The following is a 17,497-nucleotide window of genomic DNA, read 5'->3' as shown; positions in this document are numbered from 1 at the left end:
CTCGGCACAATGCAGTCAGACAAGATTAAGAGACCCTTATTAGTCCCACAACAGGGAAATTTCACCTCTGTATTTAACCCATCCGTGAAATGAGCACACACGCGCACGCACAGTGAGCACACTTGCCCGGAGTGGCCCAATCCGCAGCGCCCGGGGAGCAGTTGGGGGTTAGGTGTCTTGCTCAAGGACACCTCAGTCATGCTGTCGGCTCTGGGGATCGAACCAGCAACCTTCCGGTCACGAGGCTGGAACCCTAACCTCCAGCCCACGACTGCACCAAGTACACAAGTACTGTTCTCTTGGCAACCGCCAAACCAAGACTCGTCCATCAGATTGCCAGATGGAGAAGCGTGATTGCATTTCTCGTCTCCACTGCTCTAGAGTCCAGTGGCAGCGCTTTATACCACTGCATTCCACGCTTTGCATTTCACTTGGTTATGTAAGGCTTGGGTACATGTTAGTGACCTTGTTTGTTAGTTCTCTTCTTGTATCTTCTTTTCTTGAGTGCTGCTGTAATACTGTGAATTTCCCTGCTGTGGGACTAATAAAGGATTATCTTATCTTATCTCATCACTTTTGAGGCAGCACAATATATTCATGTCAGCTACTCACGTTCCTCTCCCTCACATAAAGTGACTGCTATCTCAGCCAAAACTCAGAGCAAGGTTATTTAAGCATTTCTGAATTTGTTGACAGTGTTTTTATTAATGTTATTAATGTTTTTTACACCACTGTTTGCAGCGTAGCTAGATGTTGCTTTCTACTTGTATTAACCACCTGTTGCAGGATCCTACGGACGTTATTTATGATAGAGGTCCACTTTATGGATAAAATTATGTGTTTTACGCTTAGTTTTACGCTAAATACCCCCTAATACCAAGGTTCACAGTATTTCCCTGTAATTGTACTTTATGGGCGTGACGCACAATCAGCCACACAAGAACTTCTCCACAGTGTCTGTAAATATGACTGTGCCTTATTCACATGACCTGCACCATAACAGGAGCTTGTGTGACCTCAGTCAGGTCAGTCTGAGCATGGTCCAGCATTTATCTAGCTAGCTACACTGATGTTGTTAGAAAGCACTGTGAGTCTTCAATTGTAACATCCTTTTACTGACATTGCAAAACCAAATGACGGAACTTTAGAAAAAAATGATGAATGTTTTTACTCGTTTGGGTTGTGACATTTACCTCTGAAGGTGGCACAGTGGGTAGTGCTGTCGCTTCACAGTGAGGAGGGCCTGGGTTTGATTCCCCGGCCAGGTAACCAGGGTCCTCTCTGTGTGGAGACATGCAGTCAGGCCAATTCGACATGCTATGGGTGTGAGTGACTGTCTGCCCTGTGATGGACTGGCGATCCTGCCTTCTGCCCAATGACGCTGGGATAGGCTCCAGCGACCCTGAGGGAGAAGCAGCTTAGAGGATGGATGTTATTGCCTCTCAGCGTTAGCCCCCAAAGTGATCTATTTCCCTGCCAGTTTGCTAATGTCTCTGTACCACTGGCTCACCAGGATTATAGACTCTGCTTCAGAGTCTATTCTTATGAAGATGAACAATGCTCATATGAAGAGCTCATCCAACATTTCTTACTGAATCAAGAGCAGTAAAAGCCTCTACTCCACTGGGAAGGCTTTGCATTAGATGTTGGAGGATTTCTTGAGGATTTAAGGGTTTGATTGCATTCAGCCACAAGAGCATTAGTGAGGTCAGGTACTGATGTTTGGTGATTAGTTATGGATCATGTACGCCGCTCCAACTCATCCAATAGGATCAATTGAGCTCCATCACTCCAGAGAACACAGTTCTATTGCTCCACAGCCCAGTGCCTGGGAGCCTTATATTGGGCTATAGAGCATATCGCTGCTATTATTATTGCTGTTATTATTTTGGAGATATATGTTTTTCTTTGGACAACGATGATATTTTGTAACAGTGTGAAAACAATGTTTAATATGACATCGGTCTCTTTTATTTAACATTCACATGAGCTATTACTTAACCTTTTCAACTCCTTGGAACCACCGGTGGGTCCAAAACGCACGTCATCTTGTTCTTCATAACGTTCATGTTCCATAAGCTCCATTCGGAAGCTGGGCGTCGGGTGAGGCTGTAGCTCTTCTCTCCAGTCTGATAGACGGTGATGTCATTTTAAACCCTTATAATAAAAGAAGCTGAACTCAGTTTGTTTTTCTACTGAAAGTCGACCCGTTTTTCCCCAAATCTGGGCTCTAAACTATAAACAGACGGCGTCTCTTCAGTGATCTGCTCTGGAAACATCACTTTTAGAAAACAACACAAAGAGCAGCGCAGATTTTTGGCTTTCAGCAGTAAATTGTAAGCGTATAGTGATATGTGGAGATCATAAAACACATGTTCTGTTCATTTGAGGGGAACTTTTACAAGAAATAAATAAATAAATATAAATGTACATTTATTTCATGCAGTTACTGAATAATTTGCCTTATGATTTGCTCACGTAGATTCAGATGGACAAACTGAAATATACCCTGGAGAATAAGAGGTTAAAGATAATAATGCTTTAATGTGTATGTATTATTCAAAACTTTTTAAAAAAAATTAATGAATTCTTTATTATTTAGTGGCGTATTTGGTAAATTGTTGAAATTGTTGAATTAAATCAAAATTTTCTCTAAAAACGCCCTTTTCTGCCATTAAATAGGAAAACAGATTTTAGATTACTGCTTTTTAATAACATTGAGATAAAGTGATTGTTGCCATGTGGCAACACCATGCAATAAAGCATTAAGTTAACATAATATAGGCCCTTTTAAGTTTAAGGGGTTAATTGCTTTAACCCTGTTGTAAAAATATATCATTACCACTGCCTTCCATACAGCCCATATACGGAAAATAAACTGCAGAACAGCCCATTTGTTAAAAGACGTGTTTCAGCCTGGACTGTTCATTGACTTAAGCGTGACACAGAGCAGCCAACCAGATCTGAGCTCACTTACATATATCAGATATCAGTCTCAAAGGCACAGCGACAAAAACAGCCTGTTTATGAGATAAACAGGGGGCTAGTAAAAATGAACTGTGGTTGCTTTCATGCATAAAACCACACAAATCTCATACATGAACCTCAGGGGAACAAATAAAACGTCAGATTTAGCTTATGAGCCCTTGAAAGCTGAAATGATATTATTTCCTGTGCTTTTGATGCAGTTTTAAGGAGAACAATGTGTGTCAGTGTCTAGGGTATGTAGGCCGATTTTAAAAAAAAAAGTGCATCATTGTGGGTGTGATTTTAATCTCTAATGGTCACATTTAACACTATAACATACGTAGTGCTAACTGACTGCAATAGTGACGGACCACCGCACTACATTGTTTAGCACTTCCCTTTCTGTGGCATCTCTCATTAGCCTTTCATGAATCGAATCAGAAGAAGCAGAGAAAATGCTGACCTGTGCAGTGCTGAGGCCCTCTGGGATGGCTCTTTGTAGCAGCGGTAGCACATTTTCCATTGTTTTCCTCTATTCCCACCTAACATCCAGCACAAGCCCCTGAAAGGTCCTTTTCTGTCCTTGAATTATTGTAGTTTGCAGCGTGAACTGTGAGAATGGTAATAAATTTGTGAATAATGACTCTCTAATCTAAGTGAAAATGCCATTATAGGAAAGGCAAAAATGTAATGCTTGTTATTTGTTACCATGCTACGGCTGCCGCTTGAAAATGACTGCAGATGCAGAGCTGTAATACGTGCAAGGCTTCATTTTATTCCGTCACTTGACCAGGAGGCACGTTTCTTGTTTTTCCCTGTTATAACGAGGGCTTGTATCACCAAAATGGTCCCTTTAGGAGAAGGAAACATTAACTTTAGCATAGATTAAAGGAGAATTCCACCGATTTGTCAACATTTATGCATAAATCTATAGTTAAGATGTAAACAAAGCCATTGAGAGTAGTTTGATGTGAAATAGTCCACTCTAGAGAAATCTGTATACAGTAGTTGTGATAGGAACCAGATGTCTGAAGAGCTTAATGCCTCCAACGCAGAAGTCTATTACATGAAATGATTATGCCGACAGCACATGACTGAAGTGTCCTTGAGCAAGGCACCTAACCCCCAACTGCTCCCCGGGCGCTGCGGATAGGGCTGCTCACTGCCCCCTAGTGTATGTGTGCTCACTAGAGTGTATGTGGTGTTTCACTGCATGGATGGGTTCAATGCAGAGGTGAAATTTCCCCGTTGGGAGACTAATAAGGTTCACTTAATTAATTAATGAATTATGCTGCCTGATGCCTGAGACATTGTCCGGAGATAAGCCCTTATCCTAAAACATGTTTTACAAATCAGTCCATGGATTTCAGTACGCAAACCCATTTCCACAAAAGTTGGGATGCTACACGAAATGTAAATAAAAACAGAATGCAATGATGTGCAAATCACTTAAACCCTATATTTCATTGAAAATAGTATAAAGACAACATTTTAGTGTTTATTGAAAAATTTGATGCCAACAGCACATTCCAAAAAAGTTAGGACAGGGGCAATGAAAGGCTGGTAAAGTTGTGTGATGCTATACAAAACACCTGCTGGTTAATTGGCAACAGGTCCCTCACATGATTGGGTTTAAAATGAGCATCTCAGAGAGTCTTTCAGAAGTAAAGGTGAGGAGGTGTTCACCACTCTGTGAAAGACTGCACCATCAAATAGTGCAACAATTCAAGAATAACGTTTCTCAATGTAAAATAGCAAAGAACTTTTTTCATCATCTATGGTACATAATAACATAAAAAGACTTAGAGAATCTGGAGAAATCTCTGTATGTGAGGGACAAGACCAAAAACCAGTATTTGCTGGCCTCATACAGCACTGCATTAAAAACAGACTTATAAACACTTCTGAAAACCACTTTCTATGAAAGCGGTTCATCACTGCATGCAGAAATACAAGTTAAAACTCTAAAACACAAAGAAGAAACCAAATATAAACAGGATCCAGAAACGCTGCCGCCTTCTCTGGGCCTGAGCTCATTTAGAATGAACTGAGGGGAAGTGGAAAAGTGTCTTGTGGTCCAACAAATCAAAATCTGTGAAGGCACCATTACTGCTGAGCAATATTTATATGCTTTGACAACATATGCTGCCATCCAGACGACGTCTTTTTCGGGGAAGGCCTTGATTATTTCAGCAAGACTATGTCAAACCATGTTCTGCATGTATTACAGCAGCATTGCTCTGTATTAAAAGAGTCCAGGTGCTAAACTGACCACTTATAACATTTGCTGCATTATTAAATGAACACGACAAGTACCCTGAACTGTTGAGCAGCTGAAATCTTATAGCAAACAAGAACAGGAAAATATTTCACTTTCTAAACTATAGCAGTGTCTCCTCAGTTCCCAAACACTTAAAGAGTGCTGTTAAAAGAAGAGGTGATGAAACACAGCGGTAAACACGACCCCGTCCCAACTTTTTTGGAATCAAATTCAAAATAAGCATATATTTCTCAAAAAACAATCAAATTTCTCAGTTACATTTGATATGTTATCTTTGTAGACGATTTGCGTATCATTGCACCCCATTTTTATTTACATTCTGCACAACGTCCCAAATTTTTTTGGAAATGGGGTTCTATTAAACATATTGAATATTAATAACTGGTGATGAATAAATCATCATTTGCATTAATTTATTCAATATATGAATCCATTCATTCATATGTTGTCATATATTGTCACTGAAACCAGGTCATAGATGGTCACTAAAACAAAGGTCAAAGACACCTATAGAAGTCATTTTCCAGGTCTGTTGGATAAAATTAGGTCTGTTAGTGTTGACTTGCTGGGATCATGGAATCGTGTTGGCTCTGTAATTAGTTGCATCAGACATAGATTTCCACACACTTCTTTCAGGTGATTGGATGCATTACTTAACCAATTTAAGTCAAAATCACCTGCGATTAGCATTTCTGAGTTGATGTATGGATTTAAAGGCCCAGCTAAGTCATCAACCATGTGCGAGGGTATGGAAGGAGGTCTACAGATTCCAGCTACCACAAAACTGTTATTGTGTCCTGTGCAAACTTTTAAGGCTAAGAACTATAAACATTTATCTTTGGATGATGAGATAAGAGTTTTTAGTTCTGCCTTGCATTCCTGTCAGCTCTGTGTAGATTATAACCAGATAGAGTTAGTTCTGAATTCAATAAAGATTGTTTTAGCCAGGATTTTGTCAAAACTGCAATATCAGGATCGGCTTGTGAAATCAAAATTTTCAAAATATCCAATCTACTGTGCTGACGAAGGCTTCTAATGTTTAAATGAGCTATGCCCATGCCTCTTCAGTGCTTTAAACTAATAGTAATTTTGCTGTAAGCATTGTTTTGTCTACCTGATAACCCGACAGGATCATTTTCTCTTGGTTGTTTCAAGAATTTTACTTTTGTTTTCAATCAAAATTTCAAATGCAAATTGAAATTTCAATTGAAATTGAAATTTGAAAATTCATATGCAAATACAACACACATGATGATTGCAGACGTATTTTTTTATTTTAATCTTCAGGCCTTCTTGGAACGCCAAGGAGGTCTTGAGGGTCCTGTATTGACAATGATGGAGCAACTTTTTACATTTCAGTAATGCATTTACGCAAACGTTTTAATGTAAAAACAATTAAAGCCGTATAACTTTGGGCCATTTCGATTGTTCTGTTCTTCATGAAATGTTCACACAATTTAAAGGGCAGCTGGTGTTTTCTGGTGTTGGAGTGAAAAAGAAATGGTTTTGATGCTGGACGCAGCACCCAGGTATCCAGTGGACTCTGAGTCACATTAAAATGCAGAGGATGTTTGGGTAGAGATTACAGCAGTGGAGTTAGCGCAGTGACACCTGAACCACATACACTCTCTAGGCAGTGTCAGCTCAGATAAGCGTGGCCAGTTGCATCTGCAGGACCACCGCCGCGCCTGTCTGCGGCATCCAGCGTCTCAGGTGGGCAAGAGCGTGATCCCAGTGACCGCCTTCGAGTCTCCGGAGGACAATAACAAGCCTCAGCCTCAATTAGCTACAAATCCTGGATCCAGGAAGGAGGTGGTGGAAGAGACGGTGGGGAGAATGCTCTAATCAGTGGTTTGTGACTCACAGTAGTGACTCACAGTGTCGCACACTCATTTAATGCAAATGCAGCTTTTTCAGGGTCTGTTTAAAGGATGTCCATTTTGTTGGCTGTCAAAATCAACACGGTCCACTGCACTTGTTTTAACTCCTTGTGTCCCTTGTGTTCCTTGTCTTCTGGGCAACATTCATTTTCTGCCCTTCCTCTCACAGTGATAAGCACAGAATGGCTGCGTGGACACATTTGTCTAAGTGCCTCAATTATAATGGAGCAACAGTCTTCCAGTTATCAAACCTTTAATAAAAGCTTTTAAGAAAATCCCCTGATGTTGTCAGAAAGCACTGCGAGTCTTCCATTGTTACATCCTTTTACTGACACTGCAAAACCAAACGATGGAACTTTAGAAGAAAATGATGAATGTTTTTACTCGTTTGGGTTGTGACATTTGCCTCTGAAGGACCACAGAGGGAGAAAATAAATCAAATGCAGACCAGCTGACACCGGAGAACCTTCAAATCTATTCCTTCAGGCCAAAAAGTCAAAAGTAAACTATCAAAAAGATAAGAATTGGGAAGATGAAATAAACAGGAGCTGCAAAAGCTTGAGTTCACTTTTTTTTTAATGGGACTCATAACAGCCATGCAAGATCTGGTAGACACCAAAACTGCCCCCTTCAGATAATCAGCACTTAAAGCTTCCATCTCTGAGAGAGAGGAGAAAATCAAGCTGCTTCAGATCTGAAAACATCCACAGGTGTTTCTTTCCGTCCTTCCACTGTGAGAAGACCACTCAGCGCTGTGGGTCTGAAAGGACGTGTAGCTGATCAAGAAGAACCTCACTGAGAAAAGGAGACGGACACATCAAACAAAGACTGGCCGCCCCAGTCTGTTCCGTATTAAAACATTTGATTATGAAAAGGTATGAATTTGAACTTTTCACCTGGAAAAATTTATTTAAGGTTCACAATCAGACCTTAAAACCACTGTAGAACCTTTGAGGGAACGTTTACACCTTGATGAATGAAAATGTACCTGAACAGAGCCTTTATTTCTAACAGTGTGGTGTATCTCATCAGTCATCTTCCATCAACACTACACAGATCCTAACAATGTATTTATCCCCCACTTATTCATCATTATCTCATCCATAGTAACTGTTTTCAGACAGATCCTTCCCAACATGGCATATTCATTATTTCTCTTTCCAAAATCTTAAATCTAGCATTAATATTTATGTTTACATTAGATGTTAGTCAGTGGAGTGGCATGCCTCTTATTTACTGGAAATCATTTTTGTTAAGGGGTGTGTGTGGGCGGGATTTTGAGGGGTCATTCATGTTCTTGCACTGGTGCCCATAAGATCCCAGTTACACCAGTCTACTATCACTCTACCAGCATCACTAGAAGCCCCACAAGTGATTGCTCTACTAGCCCCACAGGTAGAAAATCATAGATTAAGATTAAGTGACCCTTATTAGTCCCACAACAGGGAATTTTCACACCACATACATACCAGTGAGCACACACACACACACACACACACACACTAGGGGCAGTGAGCATACTTGCCCAGAGCAGTGGGCAGCCCTAACCATGGCACCTGGAGAACAGTTGGGGGTTAGGTGTCTTGATCAAGGGCACCTCGGTCATGCACTGTCAGCTCTGGGGATCGAACAGGGCTGGCTCCCTAACCTACAGCTCACGACTGGCCCCTCAGGAGCAGCACAGCAGAGCAGCGCCACCTGGGGTACTGGGGGGGTTTGGTGGCCACACCCAGGTATATACTTAGACACTGATGGGATTTGAAACCCGCAGCCTTCCAGTTGATGGCTCACTTTTCCTACCGCTAGGCTACCGGCCACCCCATAGGCAACAGTAGGGCTGTGACTATATTTTTTTATAAATTATTTGTTACAGGACTGAATCAGATTCATTTTCCTTTCTTTTTTGTGTTTGTTTCATTGTCTTAACCCTCTACTGCACGCATTGTGAGAGCAATTAAAAAAGCAAATTCGATTCACTTTCCGTGCATAAAACTGACCTGATTATTAAATTCAAAAGCATTTTTTTTAAATAATAAAGTGTGCAGGGCTCCTTTTGGAGTATGTTGCCCTGAGGCAACATTGTGCGACAATGGGAAGACATGATATAGACCCGTGTTCCCTGAAGTGGTGAGATCTGACTTTGTGACTGGCTAAATCCATTCTACTGTTGCTTCTAGGCAACAAACCTACTTCTGCAATATCCCATAACAAAAAAATTCATACTGAATGTTAAAAAAGAGGTTGAAAAGTGTCCACTAAGAGACAGTATTAATGAGTACATGTTTTTATTGACTTATTCAAACTCTTCCCTTTATTGTTAACCCTGTCATTGTTCTTAACCTCTTCAACTGAATGAGACCACCGGTGGTTCCAAAACACACTTCATCATGTTCTTCATAACGTTCATATTTCATAAGCTCCATTCAGAAGCTGGGCGTCGTGTGAGGCTGTAGCTCTTCTCTCCAGTCTAATAGACGGTGATGTCATTTTAAACCCTTATAATAAAAGAAGCCGAATTTGTTTTTCTACTGAAAGTCGACCCGTTTTTCCCCAAATCTGGGCTCTAAACTATAAACAGACGGCGTCTCTTCAGTGATCTGCTCTGGAAACATCACTTTAATAAGTCTGAGATTTTTGGCTTTCAGCAGTAAACTGTAAGCGTATATGTGGAGATCATAAAACACATTCTGTTCATTTGAGGGGAGCTGTTACAACAAAAAAGTAAATAAAATAAAAATGAACATTTATTTCATGCAGTTACTGAGTAATTTGCCTCATGATTAGATTCAGATGGAGGAATCAAAATATACCCTGGTGAATGTATAAAGTTGGTGTAAAGTCGGGGGAAAGGGGTTTGTTGCCTAGAGGCAACATCCTTGCAATAGTGGGTTGATATCAGTACCTGGTGCTGGATTGGTGCCATCTCTAACAGCAACAACAACAACAACAACAGTAATCATAATCAACTGTAAATAATCTCTGATATGGGCTCATCACTCTGCCTGGTGCACTGGCAGACGCCCAGTCAGTTAACATGAATCAACAGCTCACACTGTGAGACTGTGTGCTGGGCCACATCAGCAGAGCCTAATTAATTAAATCACTGTCACTGCTTGATACTATTAGCTCAGATCGTGGAGCTGAACCATCCTTCCCTGAACCAGCTTCCTCCCCTGATCACTCCGCAGGAGACAAACTCTCTGGCAGGAGCTCAAGCATCATCCGTGAAGGCAGACGCGCTCAGTGCGGACGGATCACGCAGCGCCGTTTCAGACTGACGCTCCTTGGCGGCGCAGTGAGCGGGTCTCGCTCTCCTCCAGCAGAGCAGCGCCTGGCGTTGCATGACATGAGCGCTTAGCGCGCAGCAGCTCAGGCTGCACAGCAGCGGGGATGCGGGAGGCGGAGAGCCAGAGACCAGCGGCCGGACCTGCGCTCAGCACCACCGGCTCTCACCAGCGCAGCGGCAGGAAAGGTGAGTCCATCATCATCTGTTGACCAGGGTTCAAGCCCACTCAGTAAACGATAGGGACGTGAGGGCGGTGGGAGCCGCAGAGCCCCGACATTCGGTTATTATTCAAACTTTCAAAGCATCCCTTTGTTTACAAATGTGTTAGCCCTGCTGCTCATTGACCAGGTCAATAACCGTGGTAGCTTAGCCTAATGACCTCTTTTGTCATTCCTTAAGACTCACCTCCCCAAAACGGTGTTTTATTGCAATTTTACCTGGGTAAATGACTTATTCTGAAGATTATGGGACAGTAAATGAGTTTATGATACCTCAGCAGGCTTAAATGTGTAATGTGCTTTGTGCTAATGAGTAATTGCCTGAAGAATGAGAGACTATTTCTCTCTTTTTTTAACTTCTTCTTCCTCTTTTTTTTGATAACCTGCACCCAGGTAAGCTAAAGGGTTAACGCTTGCTGTGGTTGGTGCAACCATTAACCATTAAAAGCCTTTTTGGAATCACAATAGCAGTGATAAGTGATATGGGATGGAAATGGCACAGTGCTTTATGCTCTATAGAGTCAGAGACTTAAAGGGGAATTCCACCCATGTTTTGAAATTTTTGCATAATAATCCAATCATCCAGATGTAAACAGAGTCGTCCATATGGGGTTGGATGACGGATGGTGCATTGTAGACAAACTTAGCCATTCAGATTTCTTACTATGGAGGTGATAGGAGCCAGGTTATGTGTTTATGTGTAATGTAATAGTCATAAATAGTGGTAAATCTCATATTTCTTTGGATACTATTTGCCTTATAATCCCCTACATGTACTTTTCCAGCAGGAATTGATTTTTGAACGTATATATTTGGCTAAAAAAACGGTTCGAATTGCCATTTTCAACTCGTAGCTTTCGGTGAGGTAGGTTTTAAACATTGAACGCTTTAGACCCTTTGCTTACGTCTTTTAATTCATTGGATTATGTAGAAATATTGACAAATAGGTGGAATTCCTGTTTATGTGGTAGAGGCAGATGGGCTCTAATGCACCTCATGGCATCCCTGAACAAGGCAAAGTTGGGAGAGGAAGCTAGGATGACCTAAAACGTCTCGTATTCCCTTTAGATGAGAATGATTACTCTTTTGCTGTTTATAAAAGCACATATGATCACTCTTTGGCAACAAAAAAGGCTTCCAGTGTGAGAAGCTGTAGCACCCACACTCAGATGAGGGAGCCAGTCACATTAGACTCTCTCATCATATCTCATTGCTTTCATTTTCATGCTGGTTATTGCTTCACTGTTCACACACATGCACGCATAAACACAGGCAGCGACTTCCGCCCTCAGGATGCAAAGCAATTTTCCAAGTTGATGCTTATCTCTGTAGGTCTTACAAATGATGTCGCCGTTATCGTGATGCTGAAGTGTTTCGTAAATGAAACCATTACCAGAACGCAATCTTCGAGTAATGAGAGAACAGTAAATTCACCATTTGGTTCTGTCGCTTTCTTGAAGACGCAAGTTCTTCGCTTCCCTGCTTTTGCCTCTTCCTATTTGTAGGTATTTTCACTGACCGGGCAAAAAGAACTGGCACTTCTTTTTGCAATGCAAAGACCGTCTGTCACTAAGGAGATGACCTTTCGTTATATGGTGCCTTCCTTTGGCCGTGCTGCGTCTCAGAAGGACCTCTTCAGAAGGACCGCAGACCTGTAAAGTTCATAGAGATGCTCGAATAAGTCATTTATTGTGTTGATATTGCCCTCAGTTGACATGGAAGCAGCCGAAAGATAAATAAAGGGACACAAAGGTTTTTTTGGGTGTTTTGTTAAATCATGTATTACCGCCTTGCTGCTGACAGAGCTCTGCAATAAGAAGCAATCTTCAGTAATCTTCCGTCTGCTGCAGAAAAGAAAGGCGAGCACCTGGTCCCCACACGATGCAAAGTGTTTGTGAGTGTGTTACAGGACCTTCTTTAGCACTAAGTGCTCTTGCGCGGGTTTCAAATGAGACTATGTAATTGCTTCAAAATGACCTGCTGCGCAACAAACAAATGGAAGTGCTTTTCATAAATACATACGTGTATATATTTCTATGACTCAGGGGCCCTCAGGCATTTCGCAAAGGCTCTGTTGCACAATTTTGACAGCCTAATAATCACACGTGTGCTTTTAATTGCTCAAGAACCCAACACAGAGAAAGAGCTGTCTCATCTGTTAGTTTATAAAAGGCTGCCCAAGTCCCAAAGATTTGTGCTGTAGTCCCTAATGACCAAAGACCAAATATCAAGCTGCTTATTGCCAATATTCTGCTCCCCCCCCTGGCAGTGGACCCTGCAGCAGGGCATTATTATATTTCAAGTCTGGTAATCAGCTTAAATGGCAATATAGTCGGTTGTTCAGGTCATGAGCCTGAACCTTTCAGAGAAATATGGTGTTATCATAATGTTACTATACGTATCTTGGCGGATTGGATTTTAATGGATTTCTCGCCATCCTTAATAAAAGCAAAGGAGCTCATTAACCTTTTTTGAAATGTAATGTCTTTCAGTGTTTCAGTGTAGGTCATTCTGAACTTCCAGTTAAAGTTAAAATGACCAAATTTACAAGCTGAAGAATGTCCAGCATGTGTGGGACAGAATAACGAAACATACTCATACATATTTTGTTACTCTAATAAACCTAATAAATGACATCTCCGTTTATACTCGTACAAAAAGGGACACTAAATGGGAATAATGCCAATTTAAAAGAAAAAATCTGCATAATGAATTTTTTAAGATGTAAGGAAAGTCATTCAGAGTGATTTGATGTGAAATGCTCCATTGTAGAGAAACTTACAGGGTAAGAATTGTTCAAAGGAGTCAGACATCAGAAGAGTAGAAAAGCTCTAAAAGTTACATCACAAAATGGTTACAAAGTCTCTGCCTGATGCATTATTGCATTAAAATGATTGTTTTTTGAGGTTAGGTTTTGACATAAAACATAATTTTTACAATCCATTTATATTTCTCACTATATTACCATCAACATGAAATATACAAGGTAATTCAAAAAGATTCATCCGATTTCAAAATTACTTATTTCACTTGTAAATCGTTACAGATCAGTGCAGTGAGCTGTAAGCGGTTTAAATGAGCATAAAGTTTATTATGTAATTCTACAAGGTCTCAGTCTGAACCTCCTCCAGCTGTACGGACGACATCAACACCACAGTCAAACTCATCCCAGACTGGACTGAGCGTGTCGGGCGCCGCTGCTCTCACGGCTCTTTCAGTGGGATTTCGGAGATCATCCAGTGCTGTGGAACCAGCGCCGAACGCTCTGAGCTGCTGGAGCTTCACTGCTGATGAAAATCCCGCTGCACAGTTCTGACAGATTCACTCTTATTGACGTGGGGAACGCAGAACGCTCTGCTCAGGGGTCTCATCTCCTCTCTGACTGAAGGAGCCAGTCAGAAACTCTATGACCCCCTCTTACAGTTGGATTGTGATTGGTTCCTCTGCGCCCTCACGGTTGTAAAAATATGACACGTTAAAATCAGATGAATCTTTTTGAATCACCCTGTATAAAAGCTCAGATAACATTGATTCACTGGTCATTTTGGATAATAAATAAAATGACTATACTTGTAGACATTGCAACCCCTGCTTCCATTTACCTCCTTGTGAAGAAATCTGAGTCAGTACATTGCTCTACAATGAACCATGTTAAATCGAACCACTCTGAATGACTTTGTTTACGTCTCAGTGACTGAATTATGCAGAAATTTTAGACACTTACATGCCCAATACTGACCCAGTAACCCAGGGGTTTCCAAGCTTATGCGCAAAACACTGGTGTGGCTGCAGGTTTTCAGTCCAAACAAGCTGAAGCTCAGCTGACCTCATGTCTTTAACCAGTGGGTCTTAGTCTTCAGACATTTCATTTCAGGTGACCTCCTGCTCTGTTGGAGTGAAAACCTGCAGCCACGCCAGCCCTCTGCGGGTAAGCTCGGACCCCCTGCTTTAACCCATCTTTAAACCTCATTTTCATTCTTATGAACACTGTTTATTACATTGAAATGACCTTTTTTTCCATTATGTAAACAAGCTACATATTTCAGTAGTTGTGCGTGCTACATCTGGAGCCGTGACACGTGGAGATTTCATTGCTTCCTCTTTGCTGGGGACAAATAAACAAGTTCATCCGAGATAATTCTCATTCATTCATCATTAAAGAATGTGTGAAAGATGGAACAAAAGCCCAAGTGCTCCAGGAAGGATGGGATTGGATTGGTTTTAGAAACACATAGGAATCAAACTGTACTCAGATTTTATTGAAAACACTGAGTGCATCTACCATTTTTTCGACTTGGTGTGCAAGATGCTAAAACAGGGAGTGGCAGCCAAGTTACCCTCTTAAACAAAGTGTAGTATTCTCACAATAATGGTTGCGGGAAGGGTCGGTTTACTAGTCCTGGACTGTATTTTTCCTTCTGCAGAGAATCTCCATTCAGAATGCCATGTAGTCCAAGACTAGGCATAGTCCCTGTCTGGAAAACCGGTCCGAAATAACATAGGGTTGCTTTCCCTGACAGGGATTAAGCCTAGTCTTGGACTGTATATGGCTTTCAGTAGACAATTGCCATTCAGAATGCTGTCTATTCCAGGACTAGGATTAACCCCTATGTGGGAAACTTGCACAAAATTATATAGAGTTGGTTTCCTGGACAGGGATTACGCCTAGTCCTGGTACATATATTCATTTTACCATAGATTCTCTGTTGAAAGAAATATACAGTCCAAGAGGCTTAATCCCTAACTGGGAAAGGAAGTGTGTGTCATATAGCGCCAGTTTCACAGACAAGGATTACTCTTATTCCTGGACTGTATTGATTTTTTTAACTAAGAATTAAGAATTAAGAAATTAGAATGCTGAATAGTCCAGGACTAGGCTTAATCCCTGTCACAGAAACCAAACCAATACATAAATAACCACATTTCATCATTTCATTTCATTTTCAAACCATGTTTGAAAGGTGCAATCTAAAAGAACCACTGGAAATGGACCTTATGTGAACAATCAAAACCCTGGAAATATATAATGTTAGGTCTCAGACTAAGTATAAACCTGGACTAAAAACCCTTTTCAGTTGTAAACTAACACTGACAAAATTTCAAGACCAGGTTTAATCCATGTCTAAAAAACTGGTTCATGGAGTCATGTCTCTATATTAGGATCTCAAGAGGTAACTGTTTTCTTGAATGACCTGAGAAAAATACTTTATTCTTTGCAGCAGCTCCATGCTGATCGTTCCTGGACTGATCTAAGAAGATACCCAGGACATCATGGGCCCTTCAGATCCAGCTAACAGCACGAATGACATCACCCATGGAGGTGGCGAAGACCACAGCCTGGGCAACGACAGCATGGATCCTCATAAGCCTGTCTTTGTGGATGACATCACCAAGCACCTGAGCGTCCAGATTGCCCTCATAACAGCGTATTCCCTTATAATCCTATTGGGCCTGGTCGGTAATGCATTAGTGATTTACATGGTGTTTCTATACAGAAACATGCGCACAGTTACCAACTACTTCATCGCCAACCTTGCCTTGGCCGACCTGATGGTGGACACCATGTGCTTGCCCTTCACGTTGGCATACACCTTGCTGGACGAGTGGAAGTTCGGGGCGGTGATGTGTCACATGGTGCCTTACGCCCAAGCTTTAAGTGTCCATGTCTCTGTCCTGACCCTTACGGTCATCGCTCTGGAGCGGTACAGGTGCATCGTGTTCCACCTGGGTCAACGCCTAACCAGATGTGCCAGCTTCCTCATCATCGGCCTGACGTGGGCCTTCGCGGCCATCCTGGCTGGACCTTTGGCTATTTTCCGGGAGTACCGCTATGAGGAGATCCCCTACATTAACCTGCGGATTGCTGTGTGCTCTGAAAAATGGCCCCATGGCACGAACCGGGATGCCATCATCTACAGCCTGTCTATGCTTCTTCTACAGTATGTCTTTCCACTGGGCATTATAAGCTACGCCTATGTGTGCATCTGGGTCAAGCTGAAGAACCATGTGAGCCCATCCAACCGCAACGACAACATCAACCGTCGCAAGAAGACCACCAAGATGCTGGCCCTGGTGGTTGTGGTCTTCGCCGTGTGCTGGCTTCCCTTCCACGTGTTCCAGCTGGCCAGCGACCTTGACCTGATCCTCAAGTTTAAAGAATACAAGCTTCTGTACACGTTGTTTCACATCGTGGCCATGTGTTCGACCTTCACCAACCCTCTGCTCTACGGCTGGATGAACAAGAACTACAGGAACGGCTTCCTGATGTTCTTCCGCTGCGAGCACAAACCTGACACCATCCACCCCGAGGGCTCCTTCCGAACTCGATCACTGAGAGGATTGATTGCGAACGGCCAGAACGACGGGCAACCAGTGACCGCTGTCTGACGGCTTACGAGCCCAGAAGGACTCCCAAAAAGCCCAAACTTGCTGTGAACGTCACAATCGTGATTACCTTCGCTTTTTGTATTCAGATGTATTCAACGGTGTAGAGACTTTGCATGTGTTTTGCTGTGCGTAAGGTCCTTAATTTTGCAGACGGCAGTTTGTAATCAGTGTTCGTCAGTTTTACCTGTGTTTTTTGCATATTTATGATGAAATGGAAGTGCTGAGATGACATGAAACAATGCAGAAGTTTCATTATGCTGTTAAATAACTCGTGTTGTGATTTCTAAGGCAGTAAATTGAAATTTACATGAGAAAGATAAGTGATTCAAATCGCTCTCTTAAGAGATGAGACCTGATCAATGGCTTAATCAACCAAATCCCACTGGAGCACCAGGCCATTTGTGGGTGGGAAGGCGTCTGAATGACGACAGAGATGCCAAAGTGTTTCGTTTGACCTTTCTTTGCATCTACAACAACA

General features: G+C 41.9%; 1 protein-coding gene across 2 annotated transcripts in view; it reads left to right on the top strand.

Annotated features, from left to right (window-relative positions):
* The first annotated feature begins 10,249 nt into the window (after nucleotides 1-10,249).
* Nucleotides 10,250-17,497, top strand: part of npy7r (neuropeptide Y receptor Y7) — an 8,521-nt gene continuing 1,273 nt past the window's right edge. The window contains exons 1-2 of one of the 2 annotated variants that reach the window (XM_017712486.2): nucleotides 10,250-10,600; nucleotides 15,855-17,497. The exon at nucleotides 15,855-17,497 is cut by the window's right edge and continues 1,273 nt beyond it. In XM_017712486.2, coding sequence (XP_017567975.1) covers nucleotides 15,904-17,019 — 1,116 coding nt within the window. In that variant the 5' untranslated portion in view covers nucleotides 10,250-10,600; nucleotides 15,855-15,903 and the 3' untranslated portion in view covers nucleotides 17,020-17,497. Of the gene's footprint in view, nucleotides 10,601-15,851 lie in introns of both variants that reach the window. The other variant, XM_037540425.1, reaches the window with a different exon arrangement.

This window comes from Pygocentrus nattereri, chromosome 8, assembly GCF_015220715.1.
Source record: "Pygocentrus nattereri isolate fPygNat1 chromosome 8, fPygNat1.pri, whole genome shotgun sequence".
Classification (NCBI taxonomy): Eukaryota; Metazoa; Chordata; class Actinopteri; order Characiformes; family Serrasalmidae; genus Pygocentrus; species Pygocentrus nattereri.
The sequence above is the reverse complement of the archived record's forward strand: the minus strand, read 5'-3'. Positions and strand labels throughout refer to the sequence as shown.